This window comes from Ornithodoros turicata, chromosome 10 (assembly GCF_037126465.1).
Source record: "Ornithodoros turicata isolate Travis chromosome 10, ASM3712646v1, whole genome shotgun sequence".
Taxonomy (NCBI): Eukaryota; Metazoa; Arthropoda; class Arachnida; order Ixodida; family Argasidae; genus Ornithodoros; species Ornithodoros turicata.
This window is the reverse complement of record NC_088210.1, coordinates 15,017,308-15,042,012: the sequence shown is the minus strand read 5'-3', so window position 1 is coordinate 15,042,012 and position 24,705 is coordinate 15,017,308. Positions and strand designations below refer to the sequence as shown.

The 24,705-nt window shown below is 44.7% G+C and overlaps 1 protein-coding gene across 4 annotated transcripts in view; it reads left to right on the top strand.

The window, feature by feature from the left end:
* LOC135370616 (neurofibromin-like) overlaps positions 1-24,705 on the top strand; it is a 53,912-nt gene that overhangs the window by 26,052 nt on the left and 3,155 nt on the right. For all 4 annotated transcript variants that reach the window (XM_064604393.1, XM_064604391.1, XM_064604392.1 and 1 more), the window contains 33 exons: positions 828-1,003; positions 1,975-2,186; positions 2,248-2,331; positions 4,468-4,620; positions 5,575-5,693; positions 6,625-6,755; positions 6,825-6,999; positions 7,866-8,105; positions 8,385-8,552; positions 8,666-8,789; positions 9,306-9,443; positions 9,512-9,676; positions 10,283-10,384; positions 10,447-10,584; positions 10,652-10,832; positions 11,078-11,261; positions 11,441-11,528; positions 12,904-12,990; positions 13,714-13,833; positions 13,915-14,032; positions 14,114-14,254; positions 14,724-14,947; positions 15,752-15,813; positions 15,898-16,093; positions 17,689-17,829; positions 17,946-18,072; positions 18,208-18,295; positions 18,359-18,402; positions 19,837-20,147; positions 21,662-21,970; positions 23,741-23,841; positions 23,936-24,075; positions 24,152-24,198. In XM_064604393.1, coding sequence (XP_064460463.1) covers positions 828-1,003; positions 1,975-2,186; positions 2,248-2,331; positions 4,468-4,620; positions 5,575-5,693; positions 6,625-6,755; positions 6,825-6,999; positions 7,866-8,105; positions 8,385-8,552; positions 8,666-8,789; positions 9,306-9,443; positions 9,512-9,676; positions 10,283-10,384; positions 10,447-10,584; positions 10,652-10,832; positions 11,078-11,261; positions 11,441-11,528; positions 12,904-12,990; positions 13,714-13,833; positions 13,915-14,032; positions 14,114-14,254; positions 14,724-14,947; positions 15,752-15,813; positions 15,898-16,093; positions 17,689-17,829; positions 17,946-18,072; positions 18,208-18,295; positions 18,359-18,402; positions 19,837-20,147; positions 21,662-21,970; positions 23,741-23,841; positions 23,936-24,075; positions 24,152-24,198 — 4,834 coding nt within the window. The remainder of the gene's footprint in view (positions 1-827; positions 1,004-1,974; positions 2,187-2,247; positions 2,332-4,467; positions 4,621-5,574; positions 5,694-6,624; positions 6,756-6,824; positions 7,000-7,865; positions 8,106-8,384; positions 8,553-8,665; positions 8,790-9,305; positions 9,444-9,511; positions 9,677-10,282; positions 10,385-10,446; positions 10,585-10,651; positions 10,833-11,077; positions 11,262-11,440; positions 11,529-12,903; positions 12,991-13,713; positions 13,834-13,914; positions 14,033-14,113; positions 14,255-14,723; positions 14,948-15,751; positions 15,814-15,897; positions 16,094-17,688; positions 17,830-17,945; positions 18,073-18,207; positions 18,296-18,358; positions 18,403-19,836; positions 20,148-21,661; positions 21,971-23,740; positions 23,842-23,935; positions 24,076-24,151; positions 24,199-24,705) is intronic.

Sequence of the window (24,705 nt, the reverse complement as noted above, 5' to 3'; positions counted from 1 at the left end):
GAAGGGAAGGCATCCCTCCCGTGTGCAGTTTAGCGGTGGCAGTGGGGGATTTTGATTTGATGTCTGGGTATTCGAGGCTTGGGGGGCTCTTGGTCTGGGTTTGGATTTCCAGAGATCAAAGTCATTCTTCACTGCACATTCTCTATACTTGTCATTGTCACTTAGGATAAAACCGGAAAAGCCCCGAAAATAGACTTGCCAAAGGGCAAATTCACAAAACCGCTAAGCATCTCGTGTTCGTCTGGAAGAGCCCTGCTTTTAATTTCCCACCTGAAAATCTGCTTTTCCATCCGATATCACCTGAATTTACCCCGTTTTACGGCTCTGAAGTAACACATGTTTTTTGCCCCACAATTCTCAGATACATAACACCTGTTAAAGAATGTAGATTGTTGGGTCAAGGTCCATTTGGCAGAAGTAACAACAAAATTATAAAACACTGAAGCTTTCCTTTAACAAGCTTGGTTACAACAAGGATGGTTACAAGCTTTCATGCAGTGGACTGCATTTCATCAAATGCAGTCCACTGCATGAAAGCTTGTAACCATTAAAGGAAAGCTTGAGTGTTTTATAATTTTGTTGTTACTTCATACATAAAACCTGAAAGCACACGGGTCTATCTATACTGCAGTGAAGACACAATACATGTATTTGGTTGTGACACCAGTGATTCTAAAAGGGATATGGTGAAGAGGAAAGTGGAGAGTGCTGATGTAGCACCCACAATGCACTTTTTTTTTTTTTTTTCAAAATTGCAGCAACATTATTTTTGTGTCCTTGATGTTTTGTGAGGTGTTTCTTCACATTAATGTGCTTTCCCTGTGCAGGTACTTCTCACTGTTCATGAACCTGCTAAATGAGTGCAGCGAGACTCCAGAAGACAAGGATGTTGGCAGACATCGACTGCAGTCTTCCAAGCTTGGTGAACTCCGCACCTGCACCATCCAGGCCATGTCTAACCTACTCAGCGCCAATATTGATTCTGGGCTCATGCATTCCATCGGTAAACATGTTCCCCAGTCCTTAAGTTAGCATTGTAAAAGAACAGTGTGACCGATTTCGTCAGTTCAGACGGTATGTATGTAGGGAGTGACTTTTTCGGGTTAAATGCCTTTCTCAGATTCGGGGCGGGTAAACATTGGGCTCTATTTTGAAATCTCTAATTCGGGGAGAAATTGGGCGATAATTGTGCCTTCGAGTGTTATCGCACGTTTTTGTTTCTCCTCTTGTTTATTACGTCCTTTCCTGATCTCTCTTTTTTGTTCTTTTGTTGTTGTTGTTTCCTTTTTCGAGATCATGACCTTCCAGTGGTAATCCGCAAAGGCATACACAGTGTTGGACACACATGAGTGTATTGCTGGGAACGTAAGTGACCCATTCTTACATGCGCTACATGTGGCGACCTTTGTTCGTCTTCAGTGGAAATGTCACTTGAGGATTTCATAGTGTCTGGAATTCGGGGAGAAATCGGGTTTAACCTGAATTGGTTGGAGGTCAGTTCGGCGGGGGAATAACCGGGCGGAATCGGGTTTAACCCGAAAAAGTCACTCCCTATGTATATGTTAGAAAGTGTACCACCTTAAATAATCTGTCCCATGCAAACAATCACGAATGAAGCAGCAATGTGACTCTGAACTTCACCACTTAGTTTCTTGTTTTGTTTTTTCTTTTGTTTTTTTTTCTCTGTCAATATAACTATTGCTTGTGAAACCAGCGCACAAAGAGGGAAGCAAATGCCTTTATTACTTCCACAATCCTGTTTCGAAATAAATTGTCAGACCTCACTGGTTTGTTATGAAGTCTCGGGGGGCCACCCTGGTAATTTTATAAAAATACCGCGGCGGAGGAGGTCCCACCAGTGTAATGGCGGCAACGTTTACAATTAATTCCCGAGTTAGCCCTCATATCCGCACTGGTAGCGAGTAGAAGGCAACTAGCCCCATAGAATGCTGGACTGTATTTGTCCCCTGCCAGGTTTGGGATATCACAAAGACCTGCAGACGCGGGCAGCCTTCATGGAAGTGCTCACCAAGATCCTGCAGCAAGGTACCGAGTTCGACATGCTGGCCGAGACCGTCCTGGCCGACAGGTACGAGCAGCTCGTCCAGTTGGTCACCATGATCGGAGACAAGGGGGAGCTCCCGATCGCCATGGCGTTGGCCAGCGTCGTCGTCACTCCGCAGATGGTTTGTTTCCGCCGTGCCTTGCGTCCCGGCACGGTACTCACGGGAAATGTTTGTGTTTCAGGATGAGTTGGCGAGGGTGTTTGTGACCTTGTTTGACGCCAAGCATCTGCTCTCCCCTCTCCTGTGGAACATGTTCTACAAAGAGGTAATGTGTGCTCTCTCACGGAGGTGGGCAATGTCACGACTATAGGGGTGTGCGAATATTCGAAACGTTCGATATTCGTACCGAATAACGGTGCCGCGCTTTTCGTATTCGAATCGAACAACACTTCATCGAATTCTGGCATGAACTCATGCCTCTGAGCGTTTGGCGGAACCTACTTTACAATAAGTATATCTTGCAAGGTGGCTTCACCTCGTGCTTCTGAGTGTTAGGTGAAGCTTACTTTACAGTTTTGCGCATGCGGACGTGACGATATCCAGCAAGTTGGCTTCGTCTCATGTCTCCGAGCATCAGGCGAAGCATAGTTTACATTTCTGCCAGTGCCGCGGGGTTGCAGGCGTGGTTTAAAAGTGCGGTTTGAGGGATCACTGAAAATTGCCACTTTTGAGAAATATTTTAGGAAATGTTGAGCTTTGGCTGGACCAGCTATGACACCTTAGAAAGAGGGATTTAATCACACAGCCAGCTACGTTATGTCTGGAATTGCAATTTTCAGGACAATTCTAGCACAAACGTATTCATCAATGAAATATGTGTATATAGTTCGTAGTCAGCCTCACAAACTACAACTGAGCACCAGGTTTCAATGCAAACTTTTGCTTACTGTTCAGTAATAAGTAGGGCCTGACTTTTTAGGGTTAAACCCGTATCCGCCCGATATTTACCCCCCGAACGAAATCTGTAAAATTTGGGTTTAACCCGAATCTACCCGAAAGCATCCGGGTCGCGTGGCACACTCATAAGCGTGCATTAAAATAAAGTTTGATAACATTACTAAACATTAGTTCCACGTTAAGACAAATTTTTATTAAACAATAAAAAATCACCCGAATACACCCGAATTCCTGACGACAGAATATGCCGTAACGGGATTTAGCCCGAATACACCCGAATTTTCCAATGAAAAATATCGCCCGATATTTACCCCCCGAATTTGGCCAAAAATAAAACCCGAAAAAGTCAGGCCCTAGTAATAAGCACACATTTTTGTGTGGTATTCGACATTATTCGCTTCGCTACTATTTGGAGACTTTACTATTCGATTAGAACCCAAAAATCACTATTCGCACAGCCCTACACGACTAACATTCTGGGGGAATGTGCGTCCTGGGCCGACTTCTAACGGAACTGTGACAACGTATGTCTTAAGACAGAACTTCACTACATAGTACGGTGGAGGCCGACCATTGCACAGAGTGATGCCGTTGGCACTCCTGATTTGTGGAAAGCGAGGGGTGTACGCCCTTTTGTGGTAATTAATGTAACTGCACGAGTGTAACAAAATGGCGTACACCTCCTGTTTTTAACCAATCGAGGGGGGGGAGGGGGGCAGAACGATTTTAACAGGGTTGGTGGTTGTTTAAGAGCGTGCTATGCGGTGAAGTTCTGTTTTAAGAGTGTAGCGTTCATGTTAGGTTCACATTGGGAAGCAGTGCATGTATGTTAGTATTTGTGACCGGCAAAATAACCGCAGAGAGCCGTGCATGCGGATGAAGTTATAGCTATCCTGACCAAAATACAATCTTGTCGGTTACGTTGTCATTACCACAACCAAGCACAGCCAAGAACATGTGTATTTTTTTTGTTCATGTCACGCTCCTAGAGCATGAGCAAGTCAAGTTTGCATGTGGCCAGAACAAATGGCACTTTCACGTATATGTATAGATATTTCTTCATGAGCCGCTATTGACCAGCCAGCAGTATAGACAGGTTTGATTGTGATATCTCAGAGGTCAACTTTTATTTGCGAAGAAGAAGAATATTGTCCTCATAGCATTCATAACTGTAACGTACCAGTGAGTTTGTCTGGGATAAATACATTCAACAAGGACTTTGCTTCCTTTAACAAAGAGATGGCAAACTTGACAGAGCTAACTCTTTTAGGTCGGCTGAAACCCTACAGATCTTTGCGTTCATTTCGCAGAAAAGAAACAACTTTCCAACTGTGAAATGAAGTCCCGCAAAATCAAGATTTAGCCCAAATAGAGTTTTTGTACGTGCGATCAAGTCCTAAGATGCAAATTTCGTCATGCCCAATGTTCAAAGGACCAGTTCATGTAACAGGAACGCTTACACTCTTACTAACATTACCATTTTTTTTTTTCTTATTCATTTCAGGTGGAGCTGTCCGATTGCATGCAGACCCTGTTTCGGGGCAACAGCCTGGGCAGCAAAATCATGGCCTTCTGCTTCAAGATTTATGGGGCCAGCTACCTACACAGCCTGCTTGAGCCCCTCGTGCACCCCTTGCTGGCTGAGGGGGCGCCCCAGGTACAGAGAACGCATCTCCAGATAGTAGAGCTGTGCGAATATTAGAAATTTCGAATATGAAACGAATATGAATATGGATGACTTTCGAATATGAATCCTTCAAATATGAAACAAATATTTGATGCTATTCGAATGCTATTCGCAACTTATTTTCAGTATTCAAAATTTTCTAATAGTACTGAAGCGAGGTATTGCTATCGCCATTCTGCAAGCGGGCTTCGCCTCATTACATGCAAGAATTAGGTGAAGCCCACTTCACGTTACCGCCATTGTTCTTTTGGCGGGAGGCTACATTCTGCAAGTCGGCTTCACCTCATTACACTCGAGTGTTAGGTGAAGCCCGCTTTACACTGTTTACAATATTGTCACTAAAGTCTGCAACTTCTGTGAGCTCATGGTCAACACTGTACTCTGGGCATTGCAGGGTTCAGTAAATGAACTCCCCACTTGCAGAGTTATGTTCAGCAACAGAGGGAAATATGTGCAGTTTCTAAAAAAAGTACAGGAAATTCACAATGTAAGCATAGAAATGAGGAAATGTACACAAAGCAGGCTGCATGGAACATGTTGACTAACTCTCAGTGCAGTTCATCCCACTAATGCAGTCTACCATACACAACACAGAGGGACCATTCTCACGATATGTTATGCTAGGTGAAAAAGCTCACAAGTTTGGAGCAGAACATCATCGAATGAGCACAGCACCACAAAATATTTCACCATGAGGTATTCGAAATTATTCGAATTGGGCCTTTTCTGATTATTCGAATTCGATTCGCCGTCTGAAGAAATTATTCGGATTCGATTCGCAGTTCAAGTGAAATATTCGTAAAGTATTTCAATGGAAATTGCACAGCTCTACGAGATAGTGTACACGCGAAAGATGTACAGAATGGATAATCTGTTTCATTGAATTAGCCATGTGCGCCCATCTCATTGAATGTGTCATAAAAGGTGGGATACGAAGTGGATCCTGCCAGGCTGGATGAAGGGGAAGACGTGGAAGAGAATCGGCGGAACCTGCTGCAGCTCACTCAACGCGTCTTCAATGCCGTCATCTCCTCTGCGGAAAGGTAGCGCTCTTCGCGGGCAATAAGCGTTCACTTCTGCACTGCAGTGTTTAACGCTTAGACCCTTGTTTATAAATTTATTTATAGAAAGTATAACACACATTTTATTACGCAATATTTTAATTAGTTGCTATGTAATGTATAATAATTTAAACCATATTTATTATTCTATTTAAAAATCAATAAAGTAAAATGATAAAAATGCCGAGACCCTTGTGTTTACGTAGGGCTCTGTGTTTTATGGTAAAAGCAGTTTTTACCATTCGATTTGCATCATTGTCACTTATGGTAAAACCTGAAAACTAACTTGGCAAAGTGCAAATTCAGCTGCCAATACCAGCCACTACAGCACGCTATGTTCCAGATCTTATGTTCATGTACAATGTGAGAAGCACTCCTTTTTTTTATTTCCACCTGAAAATCTGCTTTCCCCCCTGATATTGCCAGATTTTACCCTGTTTTATGATCCCTGTAATAACACCCGATTTTTACCGCCGCTTTTGCAAGAACATAAAACCCGAAAGCAGGGCCCTACGGGCTTTATGGTTTTCCCAAAATCGTGGGTAAAAATTGTTTTTTACATTTGAAGCTGTAAAACTTGGTAAAATTGCTTGATATAACATAGCATAGCATAACATGATAGAGAAGATTTTCAGGTGGAACATAAAAAGGAAAGCGAAACGAAGAACACACGAGGTGGTGAAACAGCATTCGTACGTCCACTGGATATCTTCAGAACGTCCATCGGACGTACGAATCCGTTACGACGTTATTCGTACATCCAGAGGATATTCGGTGTTGTTGGAATCTATATGTTTCAATAAATTTTTGCTCCTTCTTGACCTATATCTTTTGTATCTCATAATAATAAAATACGAAAGATATAGGCTATACATGAACAAGGACAATGTGTCTCAACATGTATTTCTCGCAGGTTCCCACCCCAGCTGCGCAGCATGTGCCACTGCCTATACCAAGTGCTGAACAAGCGTTTCCCCAACTTCCCTCACAACATCAGTGCTGTCGGCACTGTCATCTTCCTACGTTTCATCAATCCAGCCATTGGTAGGTTCCGTTCCTGCTCTCCCCCTTTGTTCTAGGGGCCAGACCTTTCTGAGACCCCGTTTCTTACAGTGTCACCGTACGAAATGGGCATCGTGGACAGACAACCATCGTCGCGCACAAAGAGGGGCCTCATGCTTATGTCTAAGATCCTGCAAAACATTGCCAACCACGTGGAATTCAGCAAGGAGCAGCACATGTTGCCCTTCAACGATTTCCTCAGGGCAAACTTTGAAGCCGGACGGAGGTACATAAACACTTTTATTATCCTTTTCAGCATAATATTAACGTCTTTCTGATCGTTTATGTGCATGACACTCGAGAGATTTCGCGAAATGGGCATATGATTAAATAAATGAAATAAATCAATATAATTAACTTAATTATTAATTAATAAGGTAGATTAATTGAAGTTAAATTACCGTAAATTAAAAGTCACCAAAGTGAATCCTGCGCCCAAAACCTTGCGGAGCCCTCCAAGAGTTCTAGTAAGTTCTTTGTCTTGGAGCTGCTCCCTGGATAGTCAGCCTTGCTGTTCACCAAGTATGGTTATTGAATGATGCCTCACCCGCTACAACGTTACAGGTATGGTCATGCAGTGTTCCTCAGTACTGCATTAAAGGAGCAGCGAAATTTTTTCCTTTTGATAGCAGCAGGCTGTACGAGAAATGTCATGCACTCTGGCACGAGAGCAGGGGTCGTAGTTAGCTAGTTAGGATTCAGTAGTTAGCTCGCAGCATGTGCGAGAGGCCTTTGATCTGCATGCGTTCTAGAAGCCCCTCACTCCCTCCAGAAAACCCGCGAGAAACTGAGTTGGGGCAACTTTCATAACGCGGCAGAGACAATGGGGAGATAAGAGTTCACGGTCCCCTTTGCGTTACGGCAGCAGTTCTGAACAGGCTTCCAAGGCCATGCAGCTTTGTGCATTGCTGGATTTTTGAGATATTTTCCTAAATTAAGCAAAAAATTATCATTCATGCTCATTTCAGTTGGACCGTTTTATCGTAGCATGATTTTGAGTGATTTCATTTCACTATTTCATTTCTTCTTTCATCTATGCACACACCTGTGCACACCTCACGCTAGCAAACAGTATTTCCCTTATTTCTGCAGGTTAGTGACGCAGATCACCTCGGACTGTGAGTCCATGGACCAGGCGAGCCACAGCATGTCGTTCATCAGCGATGCAAACGTCCATGCTTTACACCGGCTGCTGTGGAACCATCAGGAAAAGATTGGGGACTACCTCTCCAGCTCGCGTGACCACAAGGCAGTGGGGAGACGACCGTTTGACAAGATGGCCACCCTTCTTGCCTACTTGGGGCCCCCAGAACATAAGCCCATGGACTCTCAGTAAGTTTGTTGTGGCACTTCGAGCCCTTGGGCTTGCCTTCGTGCGCTACGCTGTAGAAAGAGCCACGAGCACGCTATCGAGCGATAGGATGCGAATAAACCCTTCCGAGACCAGGGTTGTTTAATTCCAGGGATTTTCCCAGCGGATTTTATTGCGTGGCTGTGGGTTCGTTGTACGTAACAGTTAGCATATTCCAGTTCTTTTACCTCCCGGAGCCATAAAATTGGTCCAGTCTATCTTCTTCTGTCTTTTATCTTCTATCTATCTTCTTGGTGCAGGTGGAGCAGCATGGACATGACGAGCACCAAATTTGAAGAGATCATGTCGAAGCACAACATGCACGAGAAGGACGAGTTTAAGTCTATCAAGTCTCTCAACATTTTTTATCAAGCCGGAACGTCGAAAGCCGGAAACCCCGTGTTCTATTACATTGCTCGCCGATACAAGTGAGACTAGTCTTCTTTTTTTGTTGTTGTTTTTTTGTTTTTGTTTTTTCTGTGTGTGCAGTGGCAAATACATTTAACTCATTGCTTCTCGTGTTGTGTTTCCCACCACTCAGAATTGGTGAAACGAACGGTGACCTCCTTATTTACCACGTCATCCTGACACTGAAGCCTTTTTGCCACAAGCCCTTTGAGCTCATCGTGGACTTCACTCACACATGTGCCGACAACAGATTCAGGGTATGATACAAATGTCATCTTCCGTCGTGATATTGTTTATTTGTTTGTTTTTGTTTATTTGTTTGAATGTCCTGCGTAAAAGGAGAACAAATGATATAGCGTACAGTGCATTCATAGAGCCTAAAGTTTTCGGGAAATATTTTTTCCTACATTCGGGGGGCAAAAATCGGGTAAATAAACATGTGCACTAAATTCATGCAAATTCGGATGAAAAAACTTCCAGTACACTAAATTCGGGGAGAAATCGGGCTCAGTTATTCAAACTAGCTGTAGCGGTTTGGTACAAACGGTGATGTAACTGCATTTTTCTGCCAAACAAGTAGGTTAGTGCGTTCCTACAGACATCCCAGTGAGGGCAGTTTGCCGGGTAAAAATCGGGTTTCACCCTAAAGAGGCAACCTTCAATTCGGGGTGCAAATTCGGGGAAGAATCGCGTAAAACCCTAAAACTTCAGGCTCTATAGCATTCAGCTTGGTTCATTGTTCCATTTATCATTCCGTTTGTGTTCTCCTGTAGACGGAGTTCCTGCAGAAGTGGTTTGTGGTGCTACCGGAGGTCGCGTACGAGAAAATTCAGGCAGCTTACATTTACAATTGTAACTCCTGGGTAAGGGAGTACACAAAGTACCATGACCGCATCCTGGCTCCTCTTAAGGTATGTGCCTCGAGCTGCAGTCATTTCCTCGATTCCTTGTTCTCTAAACTAAACGATTGGTACTTTAGGGCAACAGGAAGCTTGTATTTATCGACACTCCTCAGCGGCTCAACGACTACATCGACGTGGATCAGCAGCGGCTACCCGGAGCTACGCTAGCTCTGGATGAAGACCTGAAGGTTTTCAACAATGCCCTCAAGCTGTCCCACAAGGACACCAAGGTCGCCATAAAGGTAAAATGCTGTTTTCAAGGTTTGGAAAACCCTGGGCGTGACGCGACCAGGAATAGCGACACAGAAACAATTCGAAAATGGTTTAATACCAGTGGGTGGTGATAGCTGAAGATGAACGTGGGAACAACCGGACTCTGAGCCTTGCGTTGATATACAGAACCAATGATGAAAATGGCAAGCCTGGAAAGGGTGAACCTCGCTGGTGGAAGGGATGCCTGGAAAATATATTGCGGATGTCAGGACAGGTCTGCAAATGATGTTCTAAAGATGTCTCTGGTGGTAGCAGCCGGTCCGGTCCACGATCCCTCGAGTCTGCCGCAGAATATCTTCACGAGGATCGGTCTCGTTCTCCGCCGCCTTGATGCCCATATTGATGCCCCTGACTCTCGTACACGCACTGTCTTCCCCAAAACACCGATTATCCTCTGGATGTACGAGTAATGTCCTAACTGATTCGTACATTCGATGGATATTCTGAGGATATCCATCGGACATACGAATTCGTTAGGACGTTATTCGTACATCCAGAGGATATTCGGTGCTGTTGGGGTTTTGGCTCCAACTCATGGCACTGACTACAGTAGTGCCTATATTTTTTGCTACCAGGTGGGGCCGACAGCAATCCAGGTGACGTCTGCAGAAAAGACCAAAGTGCTCAGTCACTCAGTCTTGCTGAATGACGTCTATTATGCGTCGGAGATCGAAGAGGTGAGGCTCGGCGTTCCCGTCGTGGATGTGCTTCCTAATGAAAGCGGTGATGTTACCTGCAGGTGTGCCTAGTGGACGACAACCAGTTCACGCTGACCATAGCGAATGAGAGCGGGCCGCTCTCCTTCATTCACAATGACTGCGATTCCATTGTGCAGGCCATTATACACATCCGTACCCGCTGGGAGCTCTCTCAACCTGTACGTTTGTGAGATTGTGCCGCTTTGACGTGATTGTTCGCGCTCGTGATCACGCGTTTTTTTGCAGGACTCAGTGACGGTGCACACGAAAATACGTCCCAAGGACGTCCCTGGGACATTGCTGAACATGGCGCTTTTGAACTTGGGCAGCTCTGACCCCAACTTGCGCACTGCAGCGTACAACCTGCTCTGCGCTCTCACTGCCACGTTTGACCTCAAGATTGAGGGACAGCTGCTTGAAACTGCTGGTCAGTTCCCGTACTGTGACAGTGTGACAGGAAAAATGTCAAAGTATTTCAACTCTGTTTTACTGTTGTCCTTGAACATGCATCAACAAATGACTCTTACCCTCAAATGTGAGACGAAATCAGTACACAGTATTTCACGTGGTAGCCACTTTGTGTATGTTGAGGGTCTTTTATTAACCCCTTTCTGTTAATTATGTTTTGTTCGACTGACTTTCTTTCTTCTTCTTCTGTGAAATCTTTTACAGGGCTCTGCATTCCGTCCAACAATACCATCTTTATCAAGCAGATCAGTGATAAGCTGGCTACTAATGCATCCCACTTGACATTGGAATTCCTGGAAGAGTGCATACAGGGTTTTCGAGCGTCTTCCATTGAGCTCAAGCATCTCTGCCTGGAATACATGACACCCTGGCTGCCGAACCTTACCAGGTAGGACGGTCCCATTTCATGATCGTGTCATTCAACCTCGCAAACACATCTGACCCGTGGGCACCCTAACTGAGTGAAAGTACCCAGCCTAGATATCGGGGGGGTGACACCCTTGTACATATAGAACGAGCTATTTAAAAAGAATTATCAGTGTCAGTGTCTGCATTTGACTTCTGTAGGTTCTGCAAGCACTCTGATGATAGCAAGCGCCAGAGGGTAGCCACCATTTTAGATAAGCTCATCACCCTCACCATAGAGGAAGTCGAGGTGGGTCTTTATTTTATTTATTTATTTATTTATGATGCTTTTGGTGTAAGTGTCTTAGAGAGAGAAGCAAGTACACATGTCAAGGCAGAATGACTTAAAGTGTACAAGGAAGCCAGTGCTGAAACAACGGACGATCACAAATCATCAGCGATTAATCCTGGCACGTGCAAAGACTCGAAGCAGCTGTAATAAAGGAGGACAGGGTGTCATAGGCACCTACTTTCGGTGGTAAATGGTTCCAGTGCCTTAATAGCAAGGAATTCTCCAGGCTGTTTGTTCAGAACCAGTATTGTTCCACGTCTTTACAGTTTGAGCCGCGAGCTACCCCGCTGGGGAAAGTCGACATAATTATTCCTATTTAATCGACTTAATTATTCTGACGTATAGACCCAGTAAGGGATATGTTTTAAGCAGTGAAACTTCCAACATTTACTTGCATGGCTAGAAACGTGAAAATATCCTGACGTGAAATGGATCAGACGTAAAAGTTACCTTTCAACATGAAGGCTGGTGTAAGATATCCACTCAACGTTGTCGTTTTGTGATGTAAAGCCTGCTTCCCGGATGACTGTAACTGCATTGCATCTTGTATCTTGTATTGCATTAATCTGCTGTATTGTCCATGCGAAGGTAACTTTGTTGAATGCGACTAGAACTTTCTGCATAAGTAGTAGCTTAAATTTCAGGCAAATGTGCAAAAAACGCTGCAAAGTGTTACAAAACGGACAGCGGAAGACAAACAGGAACGAGCGCCCTTGCAGCGTTTTTTGCACCTTTGCCATGGAATACCAACTAGCCCAGCGGCCATTTAAATTTCAGGTTTGTTGTAAATGTCTGGGAACAATGCTTCGAGCAAAAAATTAGGTTCGTGTGGAAAAAGGACCATCTGGCAGTTAGTCAAGGTCCATGCAATGCTACACCAGAAGGACGGCACAGAGGTCAAAGGTGCACAGTCATGCTGCACGACGTCAACATAACTTTCAAATCAATGCTTGGGCACATACATGTCAATTGCTTATAAAGCCGTGACTGGGAAAGTTGCAAGTGTGAAGCAACTTGATTGGCCGCTAACTATGCACGAGATGCTGGTCTCTTAGCAAATATATATGTAATCAACATTAAACCCGTATTCCTCTACCAGCGTTCTGCAAGATGCAAAGTGATGCATCAAAGCATGACAGCTGAGCAAAAGATTGTTCCGCATGAATTCGCAGGTTCCGATTTCACTGATAGTTGATCTTGCTTGCAGATTTATTTGGATTTAAATTTTGAACATTTATACAGCTTTAGCTTTAAACAAGCACCTTTGGGATGCTAGGGTGGAACAGAACAATTTGGGAGGATTGAAAAGATTCTGCTTTTTCTTCTGTGCTAGATGTACCCTTCCATTCAAGCTAAAATCTGGGGGAAAATTGGCCAAGTGTCTGACCTCTTAGATATGGTTCTGGACAGCTTTATCAAGGTAAGCTTCATGCTACTTGTGCCATAGAGTAGCTGTTTGCCATTCAGCCTCACATCATAAACTGGAAACGATGTACATACTACATTTTCTCGAATCTAAGGACCCCCAGTTTGGACAATCCGTTTTTGAAAAAAAGATTTGTGTCACCTGGCGGCACGGTTCGGAAGTTTTAGAGCAGCCTCTTCTAGGATTCTAATTACCATTGGTCCATCCAAGCACACAATCCAAAATGTCAGTTGCGAAACTGCCGCCGTAGTGCCAAAAATAGTCGTACTGATGTTTCCCCGCAAGCGTTCTAGGAAAATCGGGCCTGGACAATCGGGCCTTCTGACTACAATCTTACCGGAAAACATCGTAGTAAAAATGTATTAACCCTATGGCAAAGGCCACGGTTCCCCCTGGGAGCCCGAAGTATTGAACGAGTCTAAATAACTGGTGTCCGAAAAATCAGTCCGAGACTGCAGCCTCAATCAAGCAGTGCGTGCCGCCCCCATCACCGTCCCCGTCGTCACCTTTGGCCATGGGCGGAAGATGAAGACGGCTGATACCTAACAGCAGATACAGAGTGTTATATGTTGACATTAGTGCGGGCTTAGAGCATAAATATAAAATGCACATGTAAGAAGCAATCCACCCACCCACGAACAAAAAAAACACCCCGGCGGTTGTGATACTTACTAACACTGAGGCTTTTTTTATTTATTTTTTATTTTTCATGCACAGAGAAGTGTAACAGGTGGATTGGGCTCAGCCCAGGCAGAAATCATGGCTGACACAGCCGTGGCACTGGCGTCATCTAACGTGCAGCTTGTTGCTATGAAGGTCATAAGCCGGTTGTGCAGGGTGAGCAATTTTTTGCTGCAATCCACTGCAGTCGACGAACATGCCGAGCCGTCTCAACTTGCAACCCCCCCCCACTTGTAGGTGATAGAGAAGACTTGTACCTCACCTACCCCAACGTTGGAACAGCATCTCATGTGGGACGACATTGCCATCCTTGCTCGTTACCTGCTCATGCTCTCCTTCAACAACTCTCTAGATGGTGAAGCTCTCTTCTGTTTCCGCCATGCTTTGACGCGTTTCTTACTTGAATGTCGGTAACACTGTGCTTCCTTATCTTCAGTGGCGAGCCACTTACCTTACCTGTTTCACATCGTGACCCTGCTGGTGCACACGGGTCCCATGTCGCTTCGAGCGTCCATTCACGGGCTAGTCATCAACATCATCCATTCTCTCTGCACCTGCACCAAGCCATCATTCAATGGTAAGCTTCTGGGTACCTAAACCGTGTATTCACATGAGTGACATCCTCACGGAAGATTGAACTGAAAAATGATTGATGAAAGAATGAGAATGAAAGAAGAACTGATTGAATTGATTGATCCTCAATTGAATATTGAACACTGAAATAAAACCAAACTTTTACCCCTCGAGTTTCAAAAAATATAAAACCCGAAAACACGGGGCCCTAAGCGTTCACGCGGTGCAAAATGTCGGGCATAATATCGCACTTAGCAGACGACACTGCCGGCGTCTTTTCCTGTCGTCCGCTATGAAATATCTTGTGGCCGTGCGGGATATTCCCCATGGTTAGTAGTGTGCGTGAGGACACGATGTTACAGCAGAAAGCTACGATGTTTCTCTCATCTTCCGCTGCAGTGTTCCGTGGAATGTTGCTCGTGTGAATGCGTGGTAAAAAGAAAGGAAAAGTAATGTGTTGCTGTTGATTGCAGACACTCAGAGGGTGCTGAGACTGAGTTTGGATGAGTTCTCCCTCGCTAAATTTTACCTGTTGTTTGGAATCAGCAAAGTGAAGTCAACAGCCGTGACAGCATTTCGTTCCAATTGCCGTCACGGCCTCCTGGATCGATCGTTCGCATGCGCTACCTCGGACCAGGATCGGATGCCTCTCTCTTCACTGGAGATTATTACAGATGCTCTTCTTGAGATCATGGAGGTGGGCCATTGGCTGTTAGTCAACAAATAGTGATGTTTGTAGCATTTACACGTGTAACACAATCCAAAAAGAAAGAAAATACTTCACCAAAGAAGTCAGTGCATGTTGTTCTTAATGTCGAGTGGCCTATAGTGTTCCTACGATGACGTGTTCCTAGTGAAGTGTTCCTAAAATGACAGTCTTTTTTATGTTCTTTAAATCGGTTATTAGATTTAAAAAACTTCAATGTATAACATGTTTTGGGGGAGCACGATCTTGTGAAAATTCTAGCGAGGGAATATCACAGAAACATGTTCCAAAAATGTGACACCTCGATACTACCACCATTTCAGGCCTGCTTCTTCATGTAGCTCCACAAATCTTTTTACCTCTAGTTGAAATTACCTCACCTCCCACATATTTTGACAACCATCGATATATATTGGGTCATTGTGAATGCCATGTCTCTTTATGTAACGTCCACAAAATCTTTGGCGCACCAAAGGGGGCTACATACTAGGGCTACTCTACTAGCTCCCTACTCCTTACAACGAAAACTACCACTACTCTGTTTTGTACCATGTTTTGATTTCGGCAAGCCACAATGTCAGGCATGTGATTCAGGCATTAAGAATCATTCTTTGTAACCCGAAACACCAAGATAAAAGGCAGCGAAACACTATTTCTGGCAAAACTATACAATTGGCATCCGCAAAAATTTTTACCACGACGAAAAGTATGCATGGGAAGGGGCACGCAGGTTTTCTTCTCGAATTACGGAAAACATGCTTCTTCGACGCTCCACGTTGTATGCTTGGTTTACAGGCCTGCATGAAGAACATTCCGAATTGCGACTGGCTCTCGCAGTGGACAGCATTGGCCAAGAGGTAAGTCACTCCTGCGCTGCTCTTCAACCACGCAGTGTAATGTCATGTTGCACAGTGCTGATCGATGACTTATTATGCCTGCAGCTTTGCATTCCGTTACAACCCAGCTTTGCAGCCTCGTGCTCTTATAGTGTTTGGATGCATCAGTAAGACAGTAACAGATCAGGAAGTGAAGCAGCTTCTGCGGATCCTCGTCAAGGCTCTGGAATCTTTCCAAGACCTTCAGCTCATAGATGCCATCATCATGTGCCTCACCCGACTGCAGCCGCTCCTCAGGCCCGTGCGTACCATTTCGGCTGCTTTCTCAGGTTTTCTTTGAACAGACATGGTTGCCAGACATTTGCGGGTGTTCTGACAAAGTGCGGTGAAGTTGACGATAATTGCTGGTGCCGTTGATGCTTAATATGGGCGTTTGGGTACTCACGCGGAAGGGATTCCTACGGGAACCGGAAGCGTGGGCTCGTTCTTGTTCTCTCGTAGACCTCCTGGTTGAATGCTGTGCTCCGCTGAGGAAATTTTGCGCCAGTGTCGGTTTGACTTAGAACAATCCTAAAAATAGAATCCTACTGCAGTGCACAGACGAGAGACAAAAGACGAACACAAAAGGAGACTACGACACTCTACACTAAACTGCCAACCACAAATTTTAAACAGGAAGTCAGGAAATAAACAGGAAGTTCGAGTCAAAAAGAGTGTTGGACAGGGCTTTCCAGTGTATTTATGCACCCACCGTTTCACGAAATAAAATTCACGGTTTGCAGTTCAGTGCAGTGTGTCGTCGTTGTCTTTCGTCTCTCGTTCCTGCACTGAGGGTGTTATCGGTTATCAATAAATAAATCAATAAATATCAGTTACCAACCCGCCCAGGTTTTAACCCTTTTTCACCTGTACTACCATATTTACTCGCATAATTTGCGCACTTTTTTTTTCGAAAAATGACGTGAAGGTTGGGGGTGGGCAAATATATGCGAGTGATTAACAAGCCGACTTGAAAAATGTGCAAAATCTGTTAAAAGATGTTCCTTTAGGTGAATAATACAATACAATCTTGGTGATAGGAATCTCACGGGGTAGCGGAAGACATTCGTATAGTCCGAAATTCGTATAAAAAAAATTACACCAAAATAAAAATTTAGGCAAGAAAATAGACAGTGACTGTTCATTTTCTATAACTGTCAGCGAAAGAAGTCGGTCGTAAGGATTTTCTCCGTTCGCTTTTGGCCAATGCTGTAAAAATTTGCGAGATGATTCAAAAAGGCCCAGCACGTGCTTTCCACTCTTTTTCTAAAGCGAGCTTCTCCTAAAGCACGCATGCGTTAGGTGAAGCCAGCTTGCGGAATGCTGACGCGTATGTTGCCGCCAGAAGTTTTCCTGATATGTTCCCTCCACGTGTTCTGGTAGTTCTTTCCTAAGCCAGCTCGATGTCACACAGCTTCGCGGTTTATTGTAGTGAGGGGATAAAAGGTCAAAACAGAGATAAGATTCCATACCGGGTAATCCCTTTTATCTTATCTCCTCCATCAAGGGGAGAGTCATTGCTTGCATTACGCAACATGATGTAGGGAATTCGTGGTGAGGATCCCCCTCCTTTTTGGAAAGGAGCAGCAGCATGCGCCCCGTGACGCGAGAGCGTCGGGGAGGAACGACCTCTGTTGCACACGAATGGAGGAGTGCGCAAATTATGAGAGTTTTTATTTTCACAACTTTTTTAGTGAAAAAGTGGGGGTGCGCAAATTATGCGATGGCGCAAATTACGCGAGTAAATACGGTATGTATGATGGGTCCAAGCTGCTAGCAAAATCGCCCCCTTACATCATCTTCGTGGTTTTATCGTAAGGTACCTCCAAATTAAAATTAAAAAATCGTCCTCCACAGGAATCTCCCATACACCGGGCACTGTTCTGGGTTGCAATTTCCGTGCTCCAGCTCGACGAAATGTCACTCTACGCATCTGGCCTTGCACTGCTGGAGCAAAATTTACATACGCTCGACTCTCAAGGGATGTTTGAAACTCCGGTGAGATTCAGGCCTACGGGCTCTTTACTGTTACAACGTCAAGTGTATGTTTATGTCATATTCACCTTCTTTTTTTTTCTCATTGTAACAAACTCTTTTTTTTATGGTCTGCACAGAGTTTGAAGCACATCATGATGAGCACGCGTGAACCCTTGGAGTGGCATTTCAAGCAACTCGACCATTCCGTTGGGCTTAGCTTCAACTCCAGCTTTCATTTTGCTCTTGTAGGGCACTTAATTAAAGGTAACTTGGATGTCTGGTTTCTTCAGTGACTCTTTACAGTACTTCCTCGAAATATTTTACAACTTAGAGCAGGTTGTCTTTCGGGCACCCCTTTTCCTAGAATGCGTTCGGTTACGTTCGTGTCTTCCGTGATAGGTTTCCGGCATCCCACGGCAACCACAGTGTCCCGAACGGCTCGTGTCCTCAGCATGCTCCTGGGGATCGTGGCCAGACCTCACAAAAGGTACGAGTCACCATTGCCGCACGCTTATGACCATTGCTCATCACGCGTAACATCTCATTGCAGGGACAAATTCGAAGTGACGCCGGACAGTGTTGCCTACCTCGCAGGTACGGTTTCTACCAGCGGGTTGTCCAATTTACTTTACCGAGAAAGAAAGGCAGATTACGGCAGTCAGATACAGAGAGGTTGACCACAGGTGTAGGTGGGGTTGCCACCAGGCCGGTATTATACCGGCACGGCCGGTTATTTGCTTCCTCTGCCGGTTGCCGGTAGGAAGGTGATACCGGCAGCCTTTTGCCGGTATTTGTGGCTCAAGACCTTTCATAAGGGCTTTTACGGGGTTTTTCCTTCAACATTCCACTACAGCTTGAATAAATCTGGAGCACAGACCAAACTCCGCAGTCACCAGTCGTTTTCTTAGTTATTCATTATTATTATTATTATTATTCATTGTTATTATTATCATTGTTATTCATTACGTCTTGTGTTCGGAGGGTACAAGAGCAGTGGTTGTGCAAAGCTGTTGGTGGTTGTGTCGAGCCAGCTAGAACGTCCCTCACCCACTTTCCCTTTCCCACGAGCCTTTCCTTCTTTCTCTCTATTCCACCTCCTCTCCCTCAGCCGGTATTTTTCACTCCGAAAGGTGGCAACCCTAGGTGTAGGCAAGCACTATTCAAAGTGAGGCTCGTATCAATACTGCCTAATTTTACGCGCAAAGGGGTTGGTCCAGTGCCGGACAAAAGTTTACGGAACGCACCACGGCGCATTCCTTCCTCAGCGAGACACGCTAGCAGAGAACGGTACGGTACGGACTTCGAAATGGATGACTGGGTTACCTAGGCACATGTCTCTGAGTCCGTGCGGTCGCGTTTGCGGGTGCTACGGCATACGGTGCTAGAGTGTCACTCTGAGGAAGGAATGTGCCGGAGTGTGTTCTGTAAAGTTTTGTCCAGCGCTGTACATGTTTATTCAAAGGAAAGTGCATAGGAAAGACCAGTTGACTCGTTTAATCTCACTCAAGATATGAACTGGTGATTTAGAGGGGAACACGTTTATTTTAAAAAAATTTAGAGGCTATTAATAGGCTCAATAGGCTGACTGGTGATGTTAAAACTGACCAAAATGTATGTTATTCTTGTGTTGTCAAAATCGCTGTGACTGCTTGTAGAGGGCCAGGTTCCTCATCAGGGATCCTAATCCCTTTTGTACCTGGCCCTTATTCCCTTCGGAAATAAATCAAATCAAAATCAAGGTTAGCCAGCTGTAGGACTCAAACCCATATCTTCTGGATTACCGGTCCAGGGCTCTACCAATTGAGCTAAGCTAACACTGCCTTCTCAGCGACTTCCAAGGGTGCGTCGTCTGAAGGGACAAACCAGCCACTCTCTCTCACTCATCCTCCTTTCATGTGTAAATGTAAGAGTGAAAGGAGGATGAGTAATGGATGAGGATGACCTAACGCCAGCCGACACACACCCGAAGGAGTACGGCGCTCGTATTTGCGCTTTCACTCAAGCTTTTCTCTGTTACTTATGTTGCAGCACTTGTGTCCGTCTCCGAAGAAGTGCGGAGCCGCTGTCACCTGAAGCACAGGGTGGCAACGCGAGTGTCGTGCGAGTCTCCCTCGTCCTGCGAGGCCCTCGTTCCCCGCACATCCCCCTGCGGCTCTGGGGGAAGTGTGGGGAGCACGCAGCCCCAACAGCCCAGCCCTGTGCCCTCTCCTTCAGCCCCTCACGGGGGAAGTAACCAACTTCACGCGCCCCCTGGGGGACGAAGGCAGAAGTCCTGGGACGTGTTGGACCAGTACGCACTGGCACAGGCTAGGCTCAGCAAGCAGGGACAAGCACAGCAGGTGGGCCTGGAATGTTTTGTCCTCATCACCGAGCGTTAGGCAGTCAAATAGGTAGCCTCGGAATGTTTAAACGCATGCTTTCATGAATTATGACTTTTTCTTCTCTTCTACTTGGTATTGTATAATTTATCTTTATGAGAACGATGATGTCTTTGTTGGGGGAACATGATGATGACTCTGCTTTTTTTTCTATTTTGGTATTGTGCAAGTTTTTGGCGATGATGAGGTTTGTGTCTTTGCATACCGTGTATATAAAATAGGACCGCATAACAGGTTTCACCTCGCGGTCCTATCGCAGTGTCATGTATAAAATTTATGTGGTAATAAAAAGAAATCCAAATCCAAAAAAAGAAATCCAAATCCAAATCCAAAAATAACCTAAACAGCAACAGGTAGAGTGGTGCCAACCACGAGCGCGGCTCCAAAGTAAATTTTTTTGAGAACTCGTAGCTGAACATTACGCGGTATCCACACCAGTGCTCTGACATCCTAGGAGGCAGTTACAGTGAGCTCTAGTCGATTCAAACTTCACGCACAACCTCGGACTTGTGCTTCAGTTATTAAAAATCAGTATGTTGTGCGACTAAACCGTGACTTTGCTTTGTAGGCTCGCTATACATAAACTTTCCTCAGCACAAGCATGCTTATACAAAGGTACACAAAAAGAAAAAGAAGAAAGAAAACACTTTAGGCACACTTGCAACGTGGATACCGGCACTTGGCCTCAAAATAAAGCGTTGTGATAAAGGGAAAACATGATGAAGCATGAATACATACAATTTCCACACCACCAGCAATGTGGTAGAGTATCGCCCTTGGCAATGAAACTCCCCCATTCATCATCTCGCAATAAAGTTGTTGTTGTTGTTGTTGTTACAATTTCCATGCTGAAGAAACCCTGAGATGAGAGAGACGGAAAAGGGGGACAAACACAACAAAGTCTCAATTTGAGACTTGGTGACGTTTGTCCCCTTTTTCCGTGTCCCTCGTCTCAGGGTTTCTTCGGTATGGATCTGTATCACCCACTCGCCTGCTTCCTAACTATTCTATCAGTAACATACTTTTTAATGCTCGCTACCAGTGCCAAGTGATTACACAGAAAGGTTCCAGAAGTGGCAACACTCTAGTCTTGAATGATCATTGAAACCAATGACCATTGAACGTGTGTGGGGTGCCACGAAGTGTGTAATGTGCCAACCAATCAAGGAGCATTGAATCCAATGCCCTTTGAGAAGTTGACACACAACACACTTGGTGACGTACATGCATGTTCAGTGGCCGTTGGTTTCAATAATGATTGAAGACTGCCCATGTGACTGGGGCCATTATAGAACTCAGGCTCATCCATCGGAGCTCAATTTTTGTTTCGTTACATCTACATTGGAATGCATACAGCAAAAATTATTCGGACCTTGAGTGTCGGCAACAGTCCCAACGAAACTTTACAGTGAGATTAGATATGTCTGTGCATTTCGGTTCAACTGGTTCTCACGGACATCCATCTCTTTAAGCAGGGAAAGGACCCAAAATTCTGGCGGAGTCTTGACACTGGTGAAGTGAGCTCTTCTATGGGAGGCAGCCAGGGGGCAGCAGTGGGTCGTCCCTTGTTTCGCACACAGCGAAGCAGCTCAATGCCAACCCCACGCTCTCAGAAGCCTCCAGGAGTAGGTTCCAGCCCAGGTACTGGGACAGGGTCCGAGGACGAAGAGCTGACCCTCACTCACCGATCGTCACGGGTCTCGGTTTCAAACGAAGATAACGTACTGCTCGATCCTGAAGTTTTAACAGACTTCCCAACGCAGGCACTTGTGCTCACTGTTCTAGTGAGTTCACTTGCTTCTTTTTGTGTTCCAACACATTGTGCATAATTTTGAGTCACCCTTGCGAAGGAATTTACTATACAGTCCAGCCAGTTCACAACGATATTGACGGGAACTCGATAATCCGAAACGTAACACGTCATGGAGCACTTCCTGCTCTTTGCAGGAAATGTGGTTGTTGGAATGCATTCTACAAATATGGAGCACAGTCAGAAAAGATGTGTCCGTCCGTCCGTCCGTTTGTCCATCGATGGTGGTCTCCTGTAAAGTGTGCTCTCACTGCAGCAGCGTAGCGTATGCAGGAGAAGCAATATGTCTTCTTCAAGGGGTGGGCAGTAATGCTCATATTTTGTATTATAGTACACATACATAATACTTGCTAGAAATCAGTATTATATTGCAAAATATTCGACTCTGTCAAAAACTACTTTACTTACGCCTTTTTTTTGTAACTTTTAATGCAACTCGTTCCTTTTGTTCAATTCTTGTCTAACAAACACTGCGAGCTGCGTCCTCCCTTCCTGGTGAGACGACAGTAACGTGCACATCGGTCGTATATATATTAGAGCTGTGCGAAATTTCGAATATGAATCGAATATCTGATGCTGTTCGATAGCTATCCGCAACCTACTTTCAGAATTTGAAATTTTCGAATATTTTTCGAATAGTACTGAAGCGTATACGAAGAGGGGAGTCAAGTCCTGTAGATCACATAAACAAAATACAGAAGCCGACACTGAAGATTTTTGTTTAAGTTTAATTTGTACAAGCTTTCGCGTGGAGGTCCACGCTTCCTCAGGTACCTACCTGAGGAAGCGTGGACCTCCACGCGAAAGCTTGTACAAATTAAACTTAAACAAAAATCTTCAGTGTCGGCTTCTGTATTTTGTTTATGTGAATAGTACTGAAGCGAGGTATCGCTATAGCCATTATCCAAGTGGGCTTTGCCTCACTGCATCCAAAAGTTAGGTGAAGCCCACTTCACGTTACCACCATTTCCCCCCCCCCCTCTGTTCTGCAAGTCGGCTTCACATCATTACACACGAGTGTTAGGTGAAGCCCGCCTTACACTGCTTACACTATTCTGTCAGTAAAGTCTACAACTTCTGTGACCTCATCATCAACACTGTACTCTGGGCGCTGCATGTTCCAGTAAATGTACTCCCAACTTTCGGAGTTGTGTTCAGTAACAGGTGGAAATATGTGCAGTTTCTAAAAAGAAGTACAGAAAATTCATGATGTAAATATAGAAATGAGGAGATGCACACAAAGCAGGCTGCATGGATCATGTTGACTAACTCTCAGTGCAGTTCATCCCTCTAATGCAGTCTACCATATACAACACAGAGGGGCCCTTCTGTCACGATATGTTATGCTGCATGAAAAGGCTCACAAGTTTGGAGCAGAACGTCATCAAACGAGCACAACACCACAAAATATTTCACGATGAGGTGTTCAAAATTATTTTAATTGGGCCTTTTCTGATTATTCGAATTCCATTCACAATGAAAATTTTTGCTATTCGCACAGCTCTAATATATATAAAGAAAAGTGATGTCAAAGTGTATTGACGACCTGTTGTGACAGCTGTTGCAGAAACCCAAACACCTTGTCGTATCCCGAACTGCACACGTCATCTTCTCATATGCCCGGACCTCTGTCACTTGAACTCTTAAGTTCTCCCTGAGGGATAGTAGACAACTGTCATTTTCTTCCCCATGAGTGCTGTCAAGACGTGGAACATGTACTTATTGGTGTTGCGTTTATCTCCAGGCAACCTTGGTCCGTTTTGCAACAGACGAAAATGAAACCCGCATCTTGTACGAATATCTTGCTGAGGCATCCGTAGTCTTTCCCAAAGTTTTTCCCGTTATGTGAGTATTGGTCCCTCGCAACTTCCTCCGCCGGTATTCTCTCGTGACACCAGGTTGAGCATTGTTCCGTTTTCTTCCGTCTCCGACAAAACAGTCACAGTCTACTGGACGCCAAAATAACGACAGTGCTGCAGCAGAATCACGACCACATCATTCTGAGTGCCGTGCAGTGCATAATCCAGAACATGATTGCTTGTGAAGACAGCAGTCAACAACAGCTACACTATCTGCAAAGTAAGGCACTGGAAGAAAAGCTGTTGTTTATCATAAACGTTGTACATACGACCTAACATCCTCTGTTCATCCCCAGCTTGTGGATTTGGTGGCCTCTGGAGGTTTGCAGGGCCTTTCTCAAAAGTAAGTAGAAAAAGTGAAATGTATTTGCTTCTGTTACTTGTGTTGGAAAGAGTATTTCATTGGACCAGGGTTAACCGTACAACAGAAGGGTCTGATTATTAGACAGAAAAAGCGGCCCAACATGAAGGACTTAAACGGTTGTGATGTGTTTCCTGTGTTCCCGCACTCGGGCTACTGTTAATACTTAGGGCCTGACTTTTTCGGGTTTTATTTTTGGCCAAATTCAGGGGGTAAATATCGGGTATGATATTATATATTTATGATATTTAAAAATGATATTTTTCATTTGAAAATTCGGGTGTATTCGGGTTAAATCCCGTTACGGCATATTCTGTTGTCAGGAATTCGGGTGTATTCGGGTGATTTTTTTTTGTTTAATAAAAATTTGTCTTAACATGGAACTAATGTTTAGCAATGTTATCAAACTTTGTTTTAATGCACGCTTATGAGTGTGTCACGCGACCCAGATGTTTTCGGGTGAATTCGGGTTAAACCCGAATTTTACAG